The 21611-nt window shown below is 48.5% G+C and overlaps 2 protein-coding genes across 2 annotated transcripts in view; one reads left to right on the top strand and one right to left on the bottom strand.

Moving 5' to 3' along the window:
• The first annotated feature begins 9433 nt into the window (after positions 1 to 9433).
• On the top strand, positions 9434 to 20290 carry ZNF132 (zinc finger protein 132). Its single transcript, XM_004061607.5, has 3 exons — positions 9434 to 9861; positions 12406 to 12574; positions 14378 to 20290. The coding sequence occupies exons 1-3, from the start codon at positions 9799 to 9801 to the stop codon at positions 16264 to 16266; spliced, it is 2121 nt and encodes a 706-aa protein (XP_004061655.1). The 5' UTR covers positions 9434 to 9798; the 3' UTR covers positions 16267 to 20290.
• The window catches only part of ZNF584 (zinc finger protein 584), a 32525-nt gene continuing 24178 nt past the window's right edge, over positions 13265 to 21611 (bottom strand). The window contains exon 6 of the transcript XR_010132084.1: positions 13265 to 20251. The gene's annotated coding sequence lies outside the window, so the exon portion shown is untranslated. The remainder of the gene's footprint in view (positions 20252 to 21611) is intronic.

Here is a 21611-nt window from a genome sequence, read left to right as displayed (position 1 = left end):
GAAAGCTACAATTCAAAATGAGATTTGGTTGGGGACACAGCCAAACCATATTCTGTTCCTCACCCCTCCCAAATCTCGTGCTCACATTTCAGAACCAATCGTGCCTTCCCAACAGTCCCCCAAAGTCTACTTATTTCAGCATTAGCTCAAAAGTCCACAGTCCAAAATCTCATCTGAGACAAAGCAATTCCCTTCTTTCTATGAGCCTGTAAAATCAAAAGCAAGTTAGTCACTTCCTAGATACAATTGGGGAACAGCCGTTGGATAAATACATCCATTCCAAATGGGAGAAATTGGCCAAAAGAAAGGGGCTAAAGGCCCCATGAAAGTCTGAAATGCAGCAGGACAGTCGAATCTTAAAGTTCCAAAATGATCTCCTCTGACTCCATGTCTCACATCCAGGTCACGCTGATACAAGCAGTGGGTTCCCATGGTCTTGGGCAGCTGCAGCTCTGTGGCTTTGCAGGGTACAGCCTCCCTCCCGGCTGCTTTCATGGGCTGGTGTTGAGTGTCTGTGACTTTTCCGGGTGCGTGGTCCAAGCTGTTGGTTGTATCTACCATTCTGGAGTCTGGAGGACGGTGGCCCCCTTCTCACAGCTCCACTAGGCAGTACCCCAGTGGGGACTCAGTGTGGGGTCTTCAACCCCAGATTTCCCTTCAGCACTGCCCTACCAGAGGTTCTCCATGAGGGCCCTGCCCCTGCAGCAAACTTTTGCCTGCTCCAAATCTGGGCATTTCCATACATCTTCTGAAATCTAGGTGGAGGTTCCCAAACCTCAGTTCTTGAGTTCTGTGCACCCACAGGCTCAACACCACATGGGAGCTGCCAAGGCTTGAGGCTTGCACCCTCTGAAGCCACAGCCTAAGCTGTACCTTGGCTCCTTTTAGCCATGGATCAAGCAGCTGGGATGCAGGGCACCAAGTCTGTAGGCTGCACACAGCAGGGGGAGCCCATGAAACCATTTTTTCCTCCTAGGCCTCTGGGCCTGTGATGGGAAGGGCTGCCACAAAGGTCTCTGACATGTCCTGGAGACATTTTCCCCATTGTTTGGGCGATTAACATTTGACTTCTGGTTACTTATGCAAATTTCTTGAATTTCTCCACAGAAAACGTGTTTTTCTTTTCTGTTGCATGGTCAGGCTGCAAATTTTCTGAACTTTTATGCTGTATTTCCCTTTTAAAACTGAATGCTTTTAACAATATCAAAGTCACCTCTTGAATGCTTTGCTGCTTAGAAATTTCTTCCACCAGATACTTTATTTTTATTTTTATTTTTTTTTGAGATGGAGTCTTGCTCTGTCACCCAGGCTGCAGTGCAGTGTTGCAATCTTGGCTCACTGCAAGCTCCGCCTCCTAGGTTCATGCCAGTCTCCTGCCTCAGCCTCCTGAGTAGCTGGGACTACAGGCGCCCGCCATCATGCCAGGCTAATTTCTTTGTATTTTTTTAGTAGAGACGGGGTTTCACCATGTTAGCCAGGATGGTCTTGATCTCCTGACCTCATGATCCACCTGCCTCAGCCTCCCAAAGTGCTGGGATTACAGGCGTGAGCCACCGCACCCGGACCAGATACTTTAAGTCATCTCCCTCAAATCCAAAGTTCCACAAATCTCTACAGCAGGGGCAAAATGCCACCAGTCTCTTTGCTAAAACATAGCAAGCATCACCTTTACTCCAGTTCCCAACAACTTCATCTGCATTTGAGACTACCTCAGCCTGGAGTTCATTGCCCATATCATTATCAGCATTTTGGTCAAAGCCATTCAACAAGTCTCTAGGAAGTTCCAAACATTCCCACATTTTCCTGTCTTCTTCTGAGGCTTCCAAACTGTTCCAACCTCTGCCTGTTACCCAATTCCAAAGTTGCCTCCACATTTTCGGGTATCTTTATAGCAGTACCCCACTCTACCAATTTACTATATTCGTCTGTTTTCACATTGCTGATAAGGACATACTTGAGACTGGGTACTTTATGAAGACAAAGAGGTTTAATGGACTCACAGTTCCATGTGGCTGGGAGGCCTCACAATCATGGCAGAAGGTGAAAGCCCTGTCTTACATGGTGGCAGGTAAGAGCAAATGAGAGCCAAGCAAAAGAGGAAACCCTTTATAAAACCATCAGGTCTCTTGAGACTTATTCACTACCACAAGAACAGTGTGGGGAAACTGCCCCCATGACTCACTTATCTCCCACTGGGTCCCTCCCACAACATGTGGGAATTATGGGAGTTACAATTCAAGATGAGATTTGGGTGGGGACACAGCCAAACCATATCACCTGGCTAATTTTATTTACTTTTTTTGTAGAAACGGGGTTTCACCATGTTTCTCAGGTTGGTCTCGAACTCCTGTACTCAAGCAATCCACCTGCCTCAGCCTCCCAAACAGCTAGGATTACAGTCATGACCCATCATGTCCAATCTCAAGTAATGTTTAATGTTTGGAGACGTTTAACTTCTTAAACATTTTATTTTTACATTATCCATCTAATGTGTAATTCTTCAGGCAAATGTTAATTACTTAATACTTAGAAAAATGCTAATTGTTTGAAATATTCTTAATGAATTGGGCATGAAATAAAAATAGCAACAAATTGCCTTCTGTACACACAAGAGCCTCCTCTTTTTGGCTCAGACCCCTACCCTGCACAGGATTAGCACTAAGGGTGGTCACCTGGGGCAGCTGATTGACCCTAGCCAACGTGGTCCTTTGGTTAAGCTCCTGCATTGTCGGCCAGGCACGGTGGCTCACGCCAGTAATCCCAGCACTTTGGGAGGCCGAGGCAGGCAGATCACTTGAGGTCAGGAGTTTGAGACCAGCCTGGCCAATATATGGTGAAACTCCGTCTCTAGTAAAAATACAAAAATTAGCCAGGCATGGTGGCACACGCCTGTAAGTCCAGCTATTTGGGAGGCTGAGACAGAAGAATTGCTTGAAACCGGGAGGCAGAGGTTGCAGTGAGCTGAGATCATGCCACTGCCCTCCAGCCTGAGCACCAGAGTGAGACTCTGCCTCAAAAAAAAGAAAGAGAGAAAAGAAAAGAAAGGACGAGAAAAGAAAGAAAAGGAAAGGAAAGCAAAGGAAAGGAAAGAAGAAAAGAAAAGAAAAAAGAAAAGACAAAAGGAGAGAGGTCGGGTGCAGTGGCTCATGCCTGTAATCCCAGCACTTTGGGAGGCCGAGGTGGGTGGATCACGAGGTCAGGAGATCGAGACCATCTTGGCCAACATGGTGAAACCCTGTCTCTACTAAAATACAAAAAATTAGCCGGGTGAGGTGGCGTGTGACTGTAATTCCAGCTACTTGGGAGGCTGAGGCAGGGGAATCTCTTGAACCCGGGAGGCGGAGGTTGCAGTGAGCTGAGATCGCACCACTGCACTCCAGCCTGGTGACAGAGAAAGACTCCATCTCAAAAAAAAAGAAAGAAATTATCCAATCAGGCTCCTTGCTTGGAACGGGGTCATGTCCATGTCAAACCCCATCATGAGTGAGCATGATACCACCCCAATGTGTGCAAGGCCCCTACCATCCCTCCAAGGTAGTATAAACAGGAAACAGGGAGTGACTTACATTGAGCAACTGGGAAGTCACCATAAAACAGAGATGGGCTTCCACCACAGGACCCAGTGGTGTGATAGCTCTGCCAAGGTCCCTCAGCGGGTTGCAAAGTACAACATGGGTTCTGTCAGCTTCTCCACATGCAGGGCCACCATGGTACAACATGGGTTCTGTCAGTTTCTCCACATGCAGGGCCATCATGGAGTGTCTCCTCAGGGAGGAATCCTTCTACACAAGGTTTAGCTGTGGCTGAAGGCTACTCATGTAGGGCTGGGTTTTGTTTTGTTTGTTTGTTTGTTTTTTGAGATGGAGTCTCGCTCTGTTGCCCAGGTTGGAGTGCAGTGGCATGATCTTGGCTCACTGCAATCTCCGCCTTCCAGGATCAAGTGATTCTCCTGCCTCAGCCTCCTGAGTAACTGGGATTACAGGTGCCTGCCACCACGCCTGGCTAATTTTTCTGTTTTTAGTAGAGACAGGGTTTCATCATGTTGGCCAGGCTGGTCTCAAACTCCTGACCTCAAATGATCTGCCTGCCTCGGCTTCCCAAAGTGCTGGGATTACAGGCGTGAGCCACCACGCCCAGCTGTGTTTTTTGTTTGTTTGTTTGTTTGTTTTTGGTGAGGGAGACAGGGTCTTGCTCTGTCACCCAAGCTGGGGTGCAGTGGCTCTAACTCAGCTCACTGCAATCTCCGCCCCCTGAGGTCAAGCAATTCTCCTGCCTCAGCCTCCGGTGTAGCTGGGATTACAGATGCGTGTCACCATGCCCAGCTGATTTTTGTATTTTTTGTAAAGAGGGGGTTTTGCCATGTTAGCCACGTTGGTCTCAAACTCCTGACCTCAGGTGATCCCCCTGCCTTAGCCTCCCAAAGTGCTGGGATTACAGGCATGAGCCACCACACCCGGCCAGTGTGAATTCTTTTATACTAAATAAAGGAGGCGAAGACTTTCCTACATTTACTATAATCAAAAGGCTTTTCTCCAGGATGAAGTTTCTGGTGCCAAGCAAGGCAGGAGCTGTGGCCGATGCTCTCCCATGCTGGCTGCACTCATAGAGGGTTTTTCCACTGTGAATCACTTTGTGCGCATCAAGGCAGGAGCTGCAATTTTTTGCTCTCCTACATGCTACACTCACAATGCTGTAAATTGCTGGTGCTAAATAGGATTAAAATTGAGAATAGGCTTTCCAACATTAGCTGCATGCACTGGGCCTGTCTCTGATGAGAATTCTGCAGGATGAGGTTTCATATTTCACTGAAAGCTTTCATGTAGTTATTGCATTTGTACAACCATTTTCCGGTGTTAATTTGTTTTTGCTAATGAAAGCAGAACTCTGAATATAACATGTATGAACCTCAAGTCAGGTACCAGGGAAGCCACCAGGACAGATGGCAGTGCCCCACATTCCCTGAACTTAGGAGTCCTTCATTAGGGTATGACCATTTTGATACAGAAGAGAGTTTTGCAAAATTTTGCTCACGGCTGGACCACACTCCTTGAGCTTATGGGGACTTTCTCTGGGGTGAACATGTTGGTGCTCAAAGGAGGTAGAGTTCTGGCTGGAGGATTCTACACTTGTAAGGCCCTTTGAAGATGTGCATGTACTCCTGCTTTCTCAGGATGAAGATAAAAGTGAAGGCCTTCCCATGCTCATAATACACTTGCAATTTTTTCCACTGTGAAGATTTTTGGTAGGGGAAGAGGCTTGCTTCCCCTCAAACACCTTTCCATATGCTGTGTATTTATCAGATATCTCTTCAGTGTCAGTTCTCTGTAGGTTCTGCAAAATGTGGAGCTGCAGGGCTGTAGTGTCTGGTGACAGGCCAGTACCATGCAGTGAGCGAAGTCCAGGTCTTGAACCATTGACACCTATGCCCATACTCCTCAAATGGAACAAGCCAGTCTCATGGAAGAAGAGGTTTTCAAAAACCATTTAGGTATTTATGTATTTATTTATTTATTTTAGAGATAGGATCTCATTATGTTGTCCAAGCTGGACTCAAACTCCTGGTCTCAAGCGCTCCTCCTGCCTCAGCATCCCAAGTAGTTGGGACTGTAGTTATGAGCCACCATGTGCAGATAACAACGATTTAAAGATACATTATCCGTTCAAGACACATTAAAGGGAGGCCAATGGTAGAAGACCTGGCCACTGGAGGGGAGGAGGGGAGAAGGGGAAAGAATGAATCTTGGAAGACAGAGAGGAAGCCATCCAGGGAACAGGAGTCAGGGGAAAGTAGGATAGAGTGTCAGAAGAAGGTCAGGAAAAATTTTTTTACAAGGCACAGCTATACATCCTGGTGCCAGGACAACAGAGGGCACAACTCAGGTACCAGATGAGCCACCAGGGCACTGCCAACAGCTCTGCCACAGCTGTCTTCCACTCAACAGAACTGGTGCACCATGGGGCCTCTCTGTCCATGGCCTAATTCAAGCTACCCTGTCCACCAGCCAGGTCCCTTCATTTGTTCTAGTTAGGTGATCACATGGCGGGGGTGGTGGCAGTGATCCTATACAGCTCTCATCAAGTGGTTTGTGAGAAGGCAGCCCACGTCAAGGTGATCCACCCCATGACAAACCACTATAGGTGAAGATCACCTGTGCAGGTATATAGCTGGAAAGAACTGAACCTCACAAAGTCAATGCTCAGTGACCCCACAATCAATGACCACGTCAGTACCCACTGGGACTCACAAGGGACAGCTGGCAGAAAACTCCTACTAGAGTGAGGGAATGTGGCAGAAAGGACAGAAAAGTCACAGATCCTGACACGGTAACCTAGCCAGGAAACGACCCAGCTGCATGTGATATGCTACACAGGTTTTGAGACTTCCGATTCCAGGCGGGCATTGAGGGGTGAGATTTCCAGCATGGCCATGGTGGTCCTCATTTTGTGGCTTGTGGGTTGGGCTACAGGAGGCCTCTAGAGCTGGACAAGGGCATGGGAGTGGGTGCAGGGACCATCACTGTGGCTTCACAAGGTTGTCAAGATCCCAGGGAAGAAGGTGTGGGGGTTGTTTGTGCAGCAGCCAGGGATAAGTAGCAGTGAAAGGTGAAGCCGGCTGGGCTTCTGGGTCCAGTGGGGACTTGGGGAACTTTTCTGTCTGCCTAAAGGACTGCAAATGCACCAATCAGCGCTCTGTGTCTAGCTAAAGGTTTGTAAACACACCAATCAGCACTCTGTAAAAATGCACCAATCAGCGCTCTGTGTCTCCCTAAAGGTTAGTAAACACACCAATCAGTGCTCTGTGTCTAGCTAATCGGCTGGGGACTTGGAAAACTTTTCTGTCTAGCTAAAGGATTGTAAATGCACCAATCAGCACTCTGTGTCTAGCTATAGGTTTGTAAACTCACCAATCAGCACTCTGTAAAAATGGACCAATCAGTGCTCTGTAAAATGGACCTATCAGCAGGACGTGGGCAGGGCCAAATAGAATAAAAGCTGGCCACCCAAGCCAGCAGCGGCAACCCGCGGGTCCTCTTCCATGCTGTAGAAGCTTTGTTCTTTTGCTCTTCGCAATAAATCTTGCTGCTGCTCACTCTTTGGGTCCACACTACCTTTATGAGCTATAACACTCACCACAAAGGTCTGCAGCTTCACTCCTGAAGCCAGCGAGACCACAAACCCACTGGGAGGAACAAACAACACTGGACATGCCACCTTTACGAGCTGTAACACTCATTGCAAAGGTCTGCAGCTTCACTCCTGAGGTCAGCGAGACCACGAACCCACCAGGAGGAATGAACAACTCTGGATGTGCCACCTTTAAGAGCTGTAACACTCACTGCGAAGGTCTGCAGCTTCACTCCTGAAGTCAGCAAGACCATGAACCCACCAGAAGGAAAAAACTCCAGACACATCTGAACATCTGAAGAAACAAACTCCGGACACACCATCTTTAAGAACTGTAACACACAACACAAGTGTCCGCGGCTTTATTCTTGAAGTCAGTGAGACCAAGAACCCAGCGGAAGGAAACAAGTCCGGACACAGCAGGACACTGGCCAGTGCCAGGGCCAGCAGCACCTCCCACAGGGAACAATGGAAAGGCGGAGGAAAACCTAGATTTCATGTGTAGGGGAAAGAGGAGACACAGTAGCCTTACCTAGTGAGCACAGGAGTACAAAGCTCTGTAGTATCATGTCACTGTAGAAGCCCCCTTGGACCTCACTAAGGAGCCCCACATTTTTGGAAGATGTACTGACCCTGTCCTCAAAGGTCATTAAGCCCTGCAACACCAAGCCAATGGGCAAACAGATGTGATCTAAGCACTGAGCATGAGCCCTAGCCACTGGTCCTCCAACCTAAAACCCTCCTTCCCAAATCCTATCCTCAGGCCGTTCACTGGTCCAGGCCACCAACATAATGCAGTCTGGACGTCCTGAAGCCACACCAGAATTGTATATATCCAGAGGCCCATTTGACACCTCCACTCACAGGTCTCCAGACAATTCAGACTCTATACCTACAAAATCCATCGCTAATCTTCCATGAAACATCCTCCTCCTGCCAACCGCCAACCTCTATTCTCCACAGGAGGCATCCTAATTCTTCCTAACTACTTGGGATGGTCCTTCACCCCTACTCATGCTTATTCCACTTATCTAAGGTAGCAAAAAATTCCATTAGCTCTATCTTGAAGATCCACTGGGAATCTGATCACTTCTCCCATCCTTCTTGCTTCCATTCTGGACAGGCCACTATCATAACTGTCTGGAACAATACTGCAATAACCTCCCCCACAGTCTCCCTGCTTCCAGCCCCACTACAACCACCTTCTCCAGTAGTGTGTTCATTCAGCAACCACTGAAATACTTTCCAAATTCTAACTCAGGTCATGTCCATCCCTTTTCTGTTCAACACCTTTTATGGCTCCCAGGCGCCCTCGGTGTGCCAGGAGAGGCAGGACTCCTCTTACACTCTCCACTCGCTGCCAAGGGGGCATGAGAGCCTTCCTGAACGCTCAGGTCAGGGTCAAGTCCAAGTCTTCGCATATGCAGATCCCTCCTCCTGTACCCTCCACGTCTCAACAAACTGGATTCTGAAATGGTGACCCCCAACCTGTGAACGCTCCACACTGTTCAGTGGGGCCCGCAGAGGACCTGGGGCAGATACTTCTCAATCGGAGGCTTAGGACAATGGTGCTGAGTCCAGCGGAGTGGGTGCCAGGAGACCTTTGGCGCACGTTCCATGCCTACAGCCGGGCGCACGCTGGGTCAAGACCTCCCAACGCATAGCTTTTCTTGGCCTCGGCCTCGCGCTCCCTAAAGCCGACATAACGCCAAGGTCGACGACTCCCGGGAGCCGCGGACACCTCCGCGCGGTGCAACCTGAGGGTCCCACTGGGCCGGCTTTATCTAAGGCCCGGGGTGGGGGAGGGGGCTGCGGTTTGGGGGTGGTGGCGAACACTGGGGCTCAGGGGCGATATTCGCCACGGTGGGGGCGCTTGTATGTCAAGAAGGCGGAACTTCCCCGACTCTCGTGCCTTCCTCGCTCCTGTTTCCATGGGCCCAGGGAGCCTCCAAGATTCCGTCCCTCGCCTGACGACGCGGTCCCTTCAGAAGCAGACAAAATCGAGAAATGCCAAAGTGATGGTCCGAGGACGACGACAGAAGTCCCGCGTCCAGGCTGTGATTGGCCAGCGCCTTACACTCCGCCCGGAAGTGCCTGTCTCCTGGGCTGCCAATGGCCAGCCCTGAGGCACCGCGAGGGTCCTTCTGGATAATGTAGTTTGTGTTGCGTGAGCAGCGACGCAATAAACGCCATTCCTCAATCACCTTGGCAACAACCTAGCGGCAGCGTGACGGGCATGGGGAAATAGCGTCATAGACGGCGGGGATCCTTGAGCCAATGAAAGCTCGGACCAGTGGCAAGTCCGAGCTGTCATTGAGAGGCGGGACTTCCGGCACCGCCATTGCGGTCCTCATTTTGCTGCTGGTGGGTTGGGCTACAGCAGGCCTCTGGAGCCAGACCAGGGCACGGGAGTCGGTGCAGGGACCGTCACCGCGCCTTCACACGCACCATAGTCCCCGGCTAATTACTCTGCTTTTATGAGCCAAGGTGTTCCCGAAAGTGGAGCCACCGCCACGCGTCTCCAGGGTCTCCATACCCAGCCTTCGTCCCTGCGGTGCCCGGAGGCCTTGCGCGCATTTTGCATTCGGGAAGACAGGTCCTGAGTGCGACCGTTACCCAGCGGAAGTGTGAGGGTTCGGCCCAGCGGCAGGGCTAGCCCTGGCGCCTCCTGTTATGGCCCTGCCCAGCCCACAGGTTCTAATGGGGTTGCCAGCATCGCTGATGGGCCCGGCGCAGGTGAGTGGAGTGTGCCCCAGGCCCTCACCCGCTGGGATTCCGGCCCTCAGGATCCTGAAGCCCAGATAGAGGGGATGTTGGTGTCCTGGGACTCTTGATCGTGTCCTGTCCTCACACGTGGGTCCTGGGCCCTGCCCTGGGAGTCAATTACCCTTACCATCCTGAATCCAGGCAAGGGGTTATATCAAGGGATTCCCATTTCTGGAATCCTGTGGAATGAGATCTGGAAGGCTGTCCCAGGGACAGTGACCAGCATGTGTACCTTGCTTAGTGGTGATGAAATGGAAGCATTCTGGGGATTGCAGGTCTCCATTTAGTCTGGTGGAAACAGAGCAGGGAAACCAATAGTTAGGCCTGGAATGGCAGCCTGAGGAGCTGGACCTCTATTCTGATGGTGGTGGGAGCCATGGAAGGTTTGGAGTAGAGGAAGTAGGTGCTCTGACTCCAGTCTTAACAGACGCCCTATGGATGCCTAGTGGGCAGCAGACTGGAGGGATGGTGATGGTGGAGCAGGAAGGCCAGTGAGGAGCTGACACATGTGGTCCAGATGTGTGCTTTGGGTAGCTGGACAGAGGGGTGCCCGTGGAGGTAGGACAGATGGTTGGCTTCTGAATCTGCCCAAATTGGGCCATGGATTACCTGATGTGGGACAGTGAAAGAAAGAGAAATGTTAAGATTGACCTAAGACTGAGCGCAGTGGCTCACACCTGTAATCCCAGCACTTTGGGAGGCCGAGGCGGCCAGATCACTTGAGGTCAGGAGTTCAAGACCAGCCTGGCCAACGTGGCGAACCCCCACCTCTACTAAAAATACAGAAAAATTAGCCAGGGCATGGTAATGTGCACCTGTAATCCCAGCAACTTGGGAGACTGAGGCAGAAGAACTGTTTGAATCTGGGAGATGGGAGGTTGCATTGAGCTGAGATCGTGCCATTGCGCTCCAGCCTGAGTGACAAAGCGAGACTCTGTCTTAAAAAAAAAAAAATTGCCGGGCGCGGTGGCTCACCCCTGTAATCCGAGCACTTTGGGAGGCCGAGGCAGGTGGATCACTAGGTCAGGAGATTGAGACCATCCTGGCTAACACGGTGAAACCCCATCTCTACTAAAAATACAAAAAATTAGTCAGGCGTGGTGGCGGGTGCCTGTAGTCCCAGCTACTCAGGAGGCTGAGGCAGGAGAATGGCTTGAACCCGGGAGGCAGAGCTTGCAGTGAGCCGAGATCGCGCCACTGCACTCCAACCTGGGTGACAGAGCAAGACTCTGTCTCAAAAAAAAAAAAAAAAAAAAATTGACCTTAGATCTTTCAGATGTGGAAGTTGGTGTGAGGAGTAGATTTCAGGGGGAAGATAAAGAGTTGGATTTTGGCCATGTTGTATTTGAGATGTCCCAGACACTACCAAATTGAGGTGCCAAGTAGACCACTAAACATCTGATTATGAGATTATGTCGGGTTTAGGCTGGAAACATCCAAGGGATGGATGCTTGTGTGTGGACACTGCATGCAGTTGTGGGTTGGGTTCAAGATAGTGGCTGAGCCTCCTGAGCAGAGAGCAGGTCTAGGACAACAGTGAAGCATAGCGGCAAAAGTAGGATGAGAGTTGGGCTTTGGTTTAGGTTGATTTACTTCTCTACAGCTCACTACATTGTTGCGGCCATCCTTCTTGTGGTCAGGGCATGTTATCTCTTCTTAAATAGGGTCCTGGGGTTTTTGTCAGGCTGGTGGAGTGGCAAGATCAGAAAGGGTCAGCCTAAGCTGAGTCCCCAAGCCAAGGTGGGGGCCAGTGGGTCTTGGATTTGAGTGTTAGGAAGAGCAAGGACAGCTATGACTGGGGAGGAGACAACACATACAAAGGCAAAGATATCAGAGGGAAGAGATATTTGAGATCTGCTTATGGTTCTGGGCAGCTGATGGTTGAAGGAACAGGGCAGGCAGGGGAGGCATTGACTTGAGGGGCTATGACTGCCTCTGGCAGTGGGGTTTTTGGAGCTCTGTAGCTGGCTTGGACCAGGAATGGATCCTGGTTGCATCCATCAGGTATGCCATGTGCATGGTGAGATGCTAGGGAGAATGCCTACAGTGTGAACAGGGAGGGGTTGGAAATATAAGAACTGTATGGTCTGAGGAGTGACATGTAAAGGTGAGAGAATGTGAACCATTGGGCCCATGGCCCTGGTACAAGAGGCTTAAGAAAGGGAAGCCCAAATTTTCTTACGTTTGGGAGGTATGAGCCAGAAGACACAAGGAAAATTGGCCAGCAGGAGGGAGGAGGCAGCATCCATCTGCCCACCTGCCTATTGTTCCTCTAGGTTGGGTTGGCCTGGTTACAGTGACCAGTGGGACTACTAGGAGAGAGGGGCACCATTAATTCCAGGGCATGTTAGGTGGGGGCCCTGAGGAAGAAGATAAGCTGTGGATGGGTGAGTAGTGGGTGGACTGAGAGGATCATAAGAAAAAGAGATGTTAGTGGTAGATGTATCAGGATTCTGAGTCACACAGCAAGGTCCTGCATATTTCCATTTGACCAATTGTTTGTTTCTTTGTCAGCATACTTCTTGGCCCTGTGGCTCAGCTGTCCCCACATTGAAGAGCATGGTAACCTTTGAAGATGTGGCTGTATATTTCTCCCAAGAGGAGTGGGAGCTCCTTGATGCAGCCCAGAGGCACCTGTACCACAGTGTGATGCTGGAAAACCTTGAGCTTGTGACCTCACTTGGTAATGCCCTGTCTCAGCATGGTGATGACTACCTTATGCCTTTTGTCTTTTCCCCATAGAAAGCTCTGTTCATCCCAAAGCCAGATCATGGGTACTGCTTCCTTCTCAGGTTTCCTGTTGTAGGTGCTGGGGTGCGGAGATTCTGCTGTGTGTACTTCCCGTCTCTCTCTGAGCAGCCTCATGAGCTTTCCTAAAAGCTGTTGCCCAGGAGCCTTGTGGAGGCAAAGGTTGGGGATCAGACACCTCCATTCTGCCTAACAGATCCCACTGAGCTTCACCAATCCCTGGTCGGGTTACCCAGTATGAGGCCATGCCCAGATTCTGTCTCTTTCCCCAATGAGTTTTTTTTTTTTTTTTTTGAGATGGAGTCTCGCTCTGTCCCCCACGCTGGAGTGCAGTGGCGCGATCTCAGTTTACTGCAAGCTCTGCCTCCCAGGGTCACGCCATTCTCCTGCCTCAGCCTCCCAAGTAGCTGGGACTACAGTTGCCTGCCACCACACCCGGCTAATTTTTTTGTCTTTTCAGTAGAGAGGGGGTTTCACCATGTTAGCCAGGATGGTCTCAATCTCCTGACCTCGTGATCCACCCACCTCAGCCTCCCAAAGTGCTGGGATTACAGGTGTGAGCCACCACGTCCAGCCCCCAGTGAGATATTTTTTAAAAACAGCTTTACTAAGATAAACCATACAATTCAACTTTTAAAGTACACAGTTTAGTGATTTCTATATGTTTTCACATGGTATAATCATTGCTATAATGTAATTTTAGCATGTTTTATCACCTAAAGAGAAACTGTAGGTCCCAGTAGCAGTCCCATTAGCTGTCACTCCCCATGTTCCCTTATCCCATCCCCCCCGGTCCTAGGCAACCACTAATCTACTTTCTGACTATACAGATTTATGTTTCCTAGACATTTTATAGAATACTATGTGTTTTTCTGTGACTGGCTTTCTCTTAGCATGTTTTTGAAGTTCATCAATGTTGTAGCATGTATCAGTATTTCATTCTTTTTTATAGCCAAATATTCCAGTGTATAGAAAGACTACAGTTTGTTTATCCATTTATCAGTGGATGAGCATTTGGCTTGTTTCCATTTTTTAGGTGTTAGAAAAAAATGCTGCTATAGAAGCTGGGCGAGGTGCCTATAATCCAGCTACTCAGGAGGCTGAGGCAGGAGGATCACTTGAGCCCAGGAGTTTGAGACCAACCTGGGCAACATAGCAAGACCCCATCTCAAATTTTAAAAAAATTCTGCTATGAACAGTCTTGTACACATTTTTGTGTGGATGTCTCTTGTGTAGCTCTGTAGAAGCAGACTTGCCAAACTGTTTTCCAAATTGGCTGCACCATTTTACACCCCTGTCTGCAGTGTATAAGTGCTCCAGTTTTTCTACTTCATTTATTGTCATTTATTTTTTTTTATTATAGCTATGCTAGTGGATGTGAAGTGGTATCATTATGGTTTTGGTTTTCATACTCCTCATGATTAAGGATGCTGAACTTCTTTTCATATGCTTATTGGCCATTTGTGTATATATCTTCTGTTAGAGAAATGTCTATTTAAGTCCTTTGACCCATTTCTGTGTCCTTACCCCTGGTGAGGTCTCCCTTATTCTGTTGCTTGGCTGGTCCCTATCCTGCCAATAGTAATGGGCCCTTCTTCACCCTGATGATGGCCCTGTTGGCCTGTCAGCAATCCCTGGGACCTCTTCTTGGGTGTGAATTCCTGGGTAACATTTCTAATGAAGTCATCCATTCCCACCAAGTGGAATTCTTAGTTAACTGGCATTTCTCTACTTTCAGGTTGTTGGCATGGAGTAGAGGGTGAGGAGGCCCATCCCGAGCAGAATGTTTCTGTAGAAGTGTTACAGGTCAGGATCCCTAATGCAGATCCTTCCACCAAGAAAGCTAACTCCTGTGACATGTGTGGGCCATTCTTGAAAGACATTTTGCACCTGGCTGAGCATCAGGGAACACAGTCTGAGGAGAAACCCTACACATGTGGAGCATGTGGGAGAGACTTTTGGTTGAATGCAAACCTTCACCAGCACCAGAAGGAGCACAGTGGAGGGAAGCCCTTTAGATGGTACAAGGACAGGGATGCACTTATGAAGAGCTCTAAAGTCCACCTGTCAGAGAACCCCTTCACTTGCAGGGAAGGTGGGAAGGTCATCCTGGGCAGCTGTGACCTCCTCCAGCTTCAAGCTGTTGACAGCGGGCAGAAGCCATATTCCAATCTTGGGCAGCTTCCAGAAGTCTGTACCACACAAAAACTCTTCGAGTGCAGCAACTGTGGAAAAGCCTTCCTGAAGAGCTCCACTCTCCTCAACCATCTGAGAACTCACTCTGAAGAGATACCATTTACATGCCCAACAGGTGGAAATTTCTTAGAGGAGAAATCAATCCTTGGTAATAAAAAATTTCACACTGGGGAAATACCCCATGTGTGTAAGGAGTGTGGGAAGGCCTTTAGTCACTCATCTAAGCTGAGGAAGCACCAGAAATTTCACACTGAAGTAAAATATTATGAGTGCATTGCATGTGGGAAAACCTTCAACCACAAACTCACATTTGTTCATCATCAGAGAATTCACTCAGGAGAAAGACCTTATGAGTGCAGTGAATGTGGGAAAGCCTTCAGTAACAGATCACACCTCATTCGGCATGAGAAAGTTCACACTGGAGAAAGGCCTTTTGAGTGCCTGAAATGTGGAAGAGCCTTCAGCCAAAGCTCCAATTTCCTTCGGCATCAGAAAGTTCACACACAGGTAAGACCTTATGAGTGCAGTCAGTGTGGTAAATCCTTCAGCCGAAGCTCTGCTCTCATTCAGCACTGGAGAGTTCACACTGGAGAAAGACCGTATGAATGCAGTGAATGTGGAAGAGCTTTTAACAATAACTCCAACCTTGCTCAGCACCAGAAAGTTCACACCGGAGAACGGCCTTTTGAGTGCAGTGAATGTGGAAGAGACTTCAGCCAAAGCTCCCATCTCCTTCGACATCAGAAAGTTCACACTGGAGAACGGCCTTTTGAATGCAGTGATTGTGGTAAAGCCTTCGGTAATAGCTCCACCCTCATCCAGCACCAGAAAGTACATACTGGGCAAAGGCCTTATGAGTGCAGCGAATGTAGGAAATCCTTCAGCCGCAGCTCCAGCCTGATTCAGCACTGGAGAATTCACACTGGAGAAAAGCCTTACGAGTGTAGTGAGTGTGGGAAAGCCTTCGCTCACAGCTCCACTCTCATTGAACACTGGAGAGTTCACACAAAAGAAAGGCCTTATGAGTGCAATGAATGTGGGAAATTCTTTAGCCAAAACTCCATTCTCATTAAGCATCAGAAAGTTCATACTGGAGAAAAGCCTTACAAATGCAGTGAATGTGGGAAATTCTTTAGCCGAAAATCTAGCCTTATTTGTCACTGGAGAGTTCACACTGGAGAAAGGCCTTATGAATGCAGTGAATGTGGGAGAGCCTTTAGCAGTAACTCCCACCTGGTTCGTCATCAGAGAGTTCACACACAAGAAAGGCCCTATGAGTGCATCCAGTGTGGAAAAGCCTTTAGTGAAAGATCTACACTTGTTCGGCACCAGAAAGTTCACACCAGAGAAAGGACTTATGAGTGTAGCCAGTGTGGGAAACTCTTCAGCCATCTTTGTAACCTTGCACAGCATAAAAAGATTCATACCTGAGTGGAGCCTTATGGAAGTGGTCTTTGTGAGAAAATCTTCAGCCAAGACAAACTTCATGCAGCAGAATCCCCATACCAGAAAAATTACCTACATGTACTGCTAATGTGGAAAAGCCTTCAGAAGCTACTCTGTTTCTGACCAGCCCAGGAACCTTTGCAGGGCCATCTCACCCATGCAGCATAAGGCAGAAGCCATAGTCAGTTTCCATCTTGCCTGGATCCAAAAATCTGCAGCAGTCCTGTCCTCATGCATGGGGAAAACAGTACCCTGAGCCTTCCTTCCTGTGTCCTCTAGGGATTCGGGACTGTGCTCAGCTCAATGGAATGGTTTAATTCCCATTGCCTCTGAGAGGGTTAGGCAGTGAACTGAACCCAATGCTGGTTGAGGGGCCTTGAGGGAAATCTAATTTGAGCTCAGGAAGATGCACATTCCTTGTGGATGTGGTCAAGTCTGTGTTTAACCCCTAAGATGTGCCCATTGAGGCCACAAATCACCCTCCACTGGAATCACCTACCTTGCCTGCACTAACTGGTGATAATAAAGACCTTATTGATCAGGTCACCTTTAATCTTAGGGGTTCTGTTGGGGTAGGTTAAGAAAATGAATGGATAGAGTGGGGAGTGCCTTTTGGGGGCACAAAATCTGCCTAAGGGCACAGTAGAAGAGCGGGTAGTTGCTCTGTCCTGTTGTAGCCTACTTTGCATTGCTATGTGAAAGACTGGGAAAGACTGAAAGGCTTTGGATTGAACATAGTGGCCTATGTTTCAGTTACCGTAGGGCCCAGAGCTTACCCAGAGGAAAAATAAATTCATCTACAACACTAAAATAGTCACAGGGTCACCAAGGCAAAGATCTAGAGGGGTCCATGGAGGACTCTATGTGCATAGAGAAACACTGGATGTGAGGTAATAACCAGGGATTTGGGTAGACTGGTGAACTAGGGCACATGCCATCATGGACAAAGGAATAGTCACAGTTCCCCATCAACTGGGACTGTGCAGGGTGAGGGTGTGCAGAACAACTCCAGAGCTACAGACCTTTGTATTTGCCATGTTAAAGTTTTTGCCACAGTTGAAGCAGATAAATGCAATGTCATGTACATTCACTTCACCTCTCTCAAACTGTATCTTGGCACCCATCACTCCCCAGGTAGGAACTGGGAGCTGAGAGAAGTGATAGCCTGACGTCCAGGAAAGTGGTTTCTGTAGTCTGGCCAGGGTTTCTGGTCACTAACACATACTTCATGCCTTCACAGTCTTGCTGGCCAACAGAGTGGGCACAGGCAGATGGGGGCATTTAACACAGTTGACAGAGCTGGTATTTTAGAAGGAGCTAGAGATCCGGAACCTTGTAGAATATGGTGTTTGGCACCTTTTTTTTTGATACGGAGTCTTGCTCTGTCGCCCAAGCTGGAGTGCAGTGGCACGATTTTGGCTCACGGCAAGCTCCACCTCCTGAATGGCTCACGCCATTCTCCTGCCTCAGCCTCCCGAGTAGCTGGGACTACAGGTGCCTGCCACCACACCCAGCTAATTTTTTTGTATTTTTAGTAGAGACGGGTTTTCACTATGTTAGCCAGGATGGTCTCGATCTCCTGACCTCCTGATCTGCCCATCTTGGACTCCCAAAGTGCTGGGATTACATGCATGAGCCACCGCACCTGGCCGGCACCTATTTTAAAAGCTTATTTACCATGTAATTTCAGCATCATCACATGTGAGCTGTTGCTGTTTCTTTGACCTCCCCCATACAAGGAAGTACTCATGAGAACATTGGCTGGGATGTGAACAGGAGTCCCCATAAAGGAGAGGCCTGGCCAGGTGCAGTGGTGCACACCTATAGTCCTAGCCGCTTGAGAGGCTGAGGCAGGAGGATCTCTTGAGCCCAGGAGGTTGAGTCCATCCAGGGCAACATAGCAAGGCACCATCTCTAGAAAAGAAGGGTGGCCTGCGCTCACATCACTGAACAGCATTTTCAGTAGCCACTGCTGCTTCCACATCTGTCCTATATCCCTCTCTGTTCTCCCTGCCTATGTGAATGTCACCTAACAGGCTCAGCAGTGGGATATGTGACAGGACCAGTACTCCATGACTGGTCGTTCCTCACCCTGACCATGGCACTCTTGCCCTGCCAAAGATTGTGCTCCTGGCTGAACGTTAGGCAGTGTACTCCAGGTAGAAACCCCACACAAGGGAGTGGATCAAACCTTCACCAACAATAGACCATTTATGGTGAAGACCACCTTTTCAGATGTGACATGGCTCACAGTAAGAGCACTTTTCAGTTCATGCACAGCAAAATTCATAAGTGAGAGGACTCGAGGGCCAGGCATTTGTGAAGGCTTTCCAGGGTAACTACCCCCTTCCAGCACTGGAGTACCAGAATAATGAGAAGCTCAAAAGAGAATGTGGAAAGGCCTTCCTTTCTCCATCACCAGAGTACTCATGGCACAGGGAAGCCATGAAGAAGAGATGAGTGAGAAGATGCTGCCACACAGCTCTAACATCAGATAACACCGGGCAGGCCATGATAGGGAGAAGCCCTTCAAGAGCAGTGGCTATGGGAAGACATGAAGACTTTTGCCCTCTTCAACCACCTAAGAACCCACATTGAAGAGAGATCTTTAAATACTTGGTATGAAGAAAGACCCTCAAGAAGAAATCAATTCTTATCTATAACCAAAAAATTCACAATAGAGAAAACCCCTGCATCTAAGGAATGTGGGATGGTCTTCAGTCACCTCTCCTATGTGAGAAAGCAATATAAAGTACCTATGGGGAAAAGGCATTACAAATGCAGTGAAAATGGGAAAGCCTTCAGCTATAGACACCCCCTTTTAAGAAAAATCACCAGAGAATTCACAAGAGAGTTATGGGCAACAAATGTGGGAAAGCCACAGCTCCCAGAATCTTAGGCGGCACTGTATTACTGCTATTGCAGAAGCCACCTGTATTAGTTACCTATTGCTGTGTAACAAATTACTCAAAACCTAGTGGCTTACAACAATAGTCACTATTTCACAGTCTCTATAGGTCAGGAACTTTGGTGCAGCTAGCTGACTCCTCTTTAGGGTTTCTCACAAGGCTAACATCAAGATGTCAGCTGGGGGTGTGGTCATCTGAAGGCTTGACTAGGGAAGGCTCTGCTTCCAAGCAAACTCACGTAATTGGCAGCATTCAGTTTTTTGTGGGCTGCTGGACTGAGGACCCGTCTGTTGGTCTGAGACCTCCTCCAGTTCTCTGCCACATGGGCCTCTCCAAAATGGCAGCTTGTCAATCAAAGCTTGCAAGCTGATCATGCAATGGAGAATACCAACAAGTCAGTCATTTGTAACCTAATAACAGAAGTGAGATCCCATCATCTTTGCTATATTTAGTTAGAAGCAAGTCACTTGGTCCAGCCCACAGTCAAGGGGAGAGCATTACACAAGAGCATGAATACCAGAGGGCAGAGATCATTGGAAGCCATGTCCAAAGCTGCCTGCCATACTGTCTCATCTCTGCCACCTGGAAAGATCTCATGATATGTATCAGTCTCCCTCACTGTGCTAAGGGAAAGCAGACTATACTCCCTTTTCCATTCTCTAGAGAGAATTACATAGGCTTTGAGTACCCTCATTTTCTTTCCCACTGATGGCTTTAGATTTTGGTATGAAAATTCTTGCTAAGATCTGAGCTGGTGTCTTCTGGAGCTTTCCAGAAAAGTTTTCTTGGCCAGGCACAGTGGCTCACGCCTATAATCCCAGCACTTTGGGAAGGTGAGGCAGGCAGATCATGAGGTCAGGAGATCGAGACCATCCTGGCTAACATGGTGAACACCTCTACTAAAAATACAAAAAACTAGCCAGGTGTGGTGGCAGGTGCCTGTAGTCCCAGCTACTTAGGAGGCTGAGGCAGAAGAATGGTGTGAACCTGGGAGGCAGGGTGTGCAGTGAGCCGAGATCGTGCCACTGCACTCCAGCCTGGGCGACAGTGTGAGGCTCCATCTAAAATAAATAAATTAAAAAAAGAAAGAAAGAAAAAAAGGTTTCTCTTCGTGGACATTGTTTGCATCTACATGTGACACTTAAGAATGATCTGTTTAGTCTCAATCACCCAGTCCTGGATCTGCCTGTCTCTCTCTGAGATAACAAAGGCCTTAACGTTTAGCCACTTGCATCAGAGGTGGTGAGGTGGTTTGAAACAATTCATCCTAATATAAAAAGAACAGCTTTTGTAAGGGGGCACTGAGTGTCTCAAACAGCTGCATGGGTAGGAAGAGTGCTCAGTCCAGTTTTGGTTGAATTTGCCTTGTTGCCCTAAGGCCTCCTGTGAAAGACTGACAGGCTTGGACTGAATCTTGTGATCTGGACACCAAGGGTCACCTGTGGGCCCAGAGCTAGCTCTGAATAATGGGGTAGTTTCTTTGAGAACCTCCACAGCAAAAGTTTGGTCCTCTGTTCCCAATGCATGTCCCACTTTACTAGCTATATCCCCCAGTACCTGCCCATGGCTCATGACTCATGAAATATAGAACTCAGTAGGCAGGTATAACTGGTTCAGACCTGCCAGGGCTATGTGGAAACTATCATTGGTACAAAAACTCTAAGAGTGGAGAAGACTGTGGTAGACAAGAGGAGACATGTCTGTTCTAAAGGCACATCAGAAACTTCCAATGACTATGGCCAAGTGAGATAAGGGTGTATAGAACTTCTCAGGACATGCAGACCTATGTGTCACTCATAACTGAAATTCAAATAAATGTTTTGTGGATTTCCTGTGGACTCCCTGGGCTGTTCATCTCATGGCCATCACTGCACAGGTAGGCACCTCAAGACGGAGAAGACGGAAATCATGGTCTGGAGTGGCTTATGTGAGTAGCCAGGGTTTCTTGAGAGTCATATGGCCGTGGCCTTCATAATTCCACTTCTGGTGGCCACCAAGCAGGTCTGTCCCTCTTAAGGGGTGGGGAGACAATATGGTGGAGTCAGTACAGATTTCCCATATCTCCTGGTTTTCCAAGAAGAGCCAAATATTCAGATTTTTATGTGGTGTGTGATTTCATAAATGTTGAAAATCATTTCCAAAAACATTTCAATGCAAACTCAGTTCACCAAAACTATAGGTTGGCTTTAGATATTTCCCTGGGTCCTCCTGAGGCCTAGGGGAGAAAAGACCAGAAATCCTCTGACATGAGAATCTTTGGCCTGTGGTGTCCATCCATACTGTATGATGGATCAGAGGCCACTGCAGCTGCCAAGTCTCCTGGAAGCCCCTGAGGGGATGGACAATGATAACCACATTGTGAGCAGAAGCCACAACAGTTTTGCCGTCAGCAAAGTTTACAGCAGGGCTTCTCAAATACTC

This window comes from Gorilla gorilla, chromosome 20 (assembly GCF_029281585.2).
Source record: "Gorilla gorilla gorilla isolate KB3781 chromosome 20, NHGRI_mGorGor1-v2.1_pri, whole genome shotgun sequence".
In the NCBI taxonomy this organism is placed as follows: Eukaryota; Metazoa; Chordata; class Mammalia; order Primates; family Hominidae; genus Gorilla; species Gorilla gorilla.
Note: the sequence above shows the minus strand (reverse complement) of the source record. Positions and strands in the feature narration are given on the sequence as shown.

Bases quoted from the DNA above. Each gene is read 5' to 3' on its own strand.
- ZNF132 (XM_004061607.5), top strand. From the start codon at position 9,799: ATGGCCCTGCCCAGCCCACAGGTTCTAATGGGGTTGCCAGCATCGCTG. The intron at 9,862-12,405 runs GTGAGTGGAGTG...TTTCTTTGTCAG, and splicing joins CGCTGATGGGCCCGGCGCAG to CATACTTCTTGGCCCTGTGG. The intron at 12,575-14,377 runs GTAATGCCCTGT...CTCTACTTTCAG, and splicing joins TGAGCTTGTGACCTCACTTG to GTTGTTGGCATGGAGTAGAG.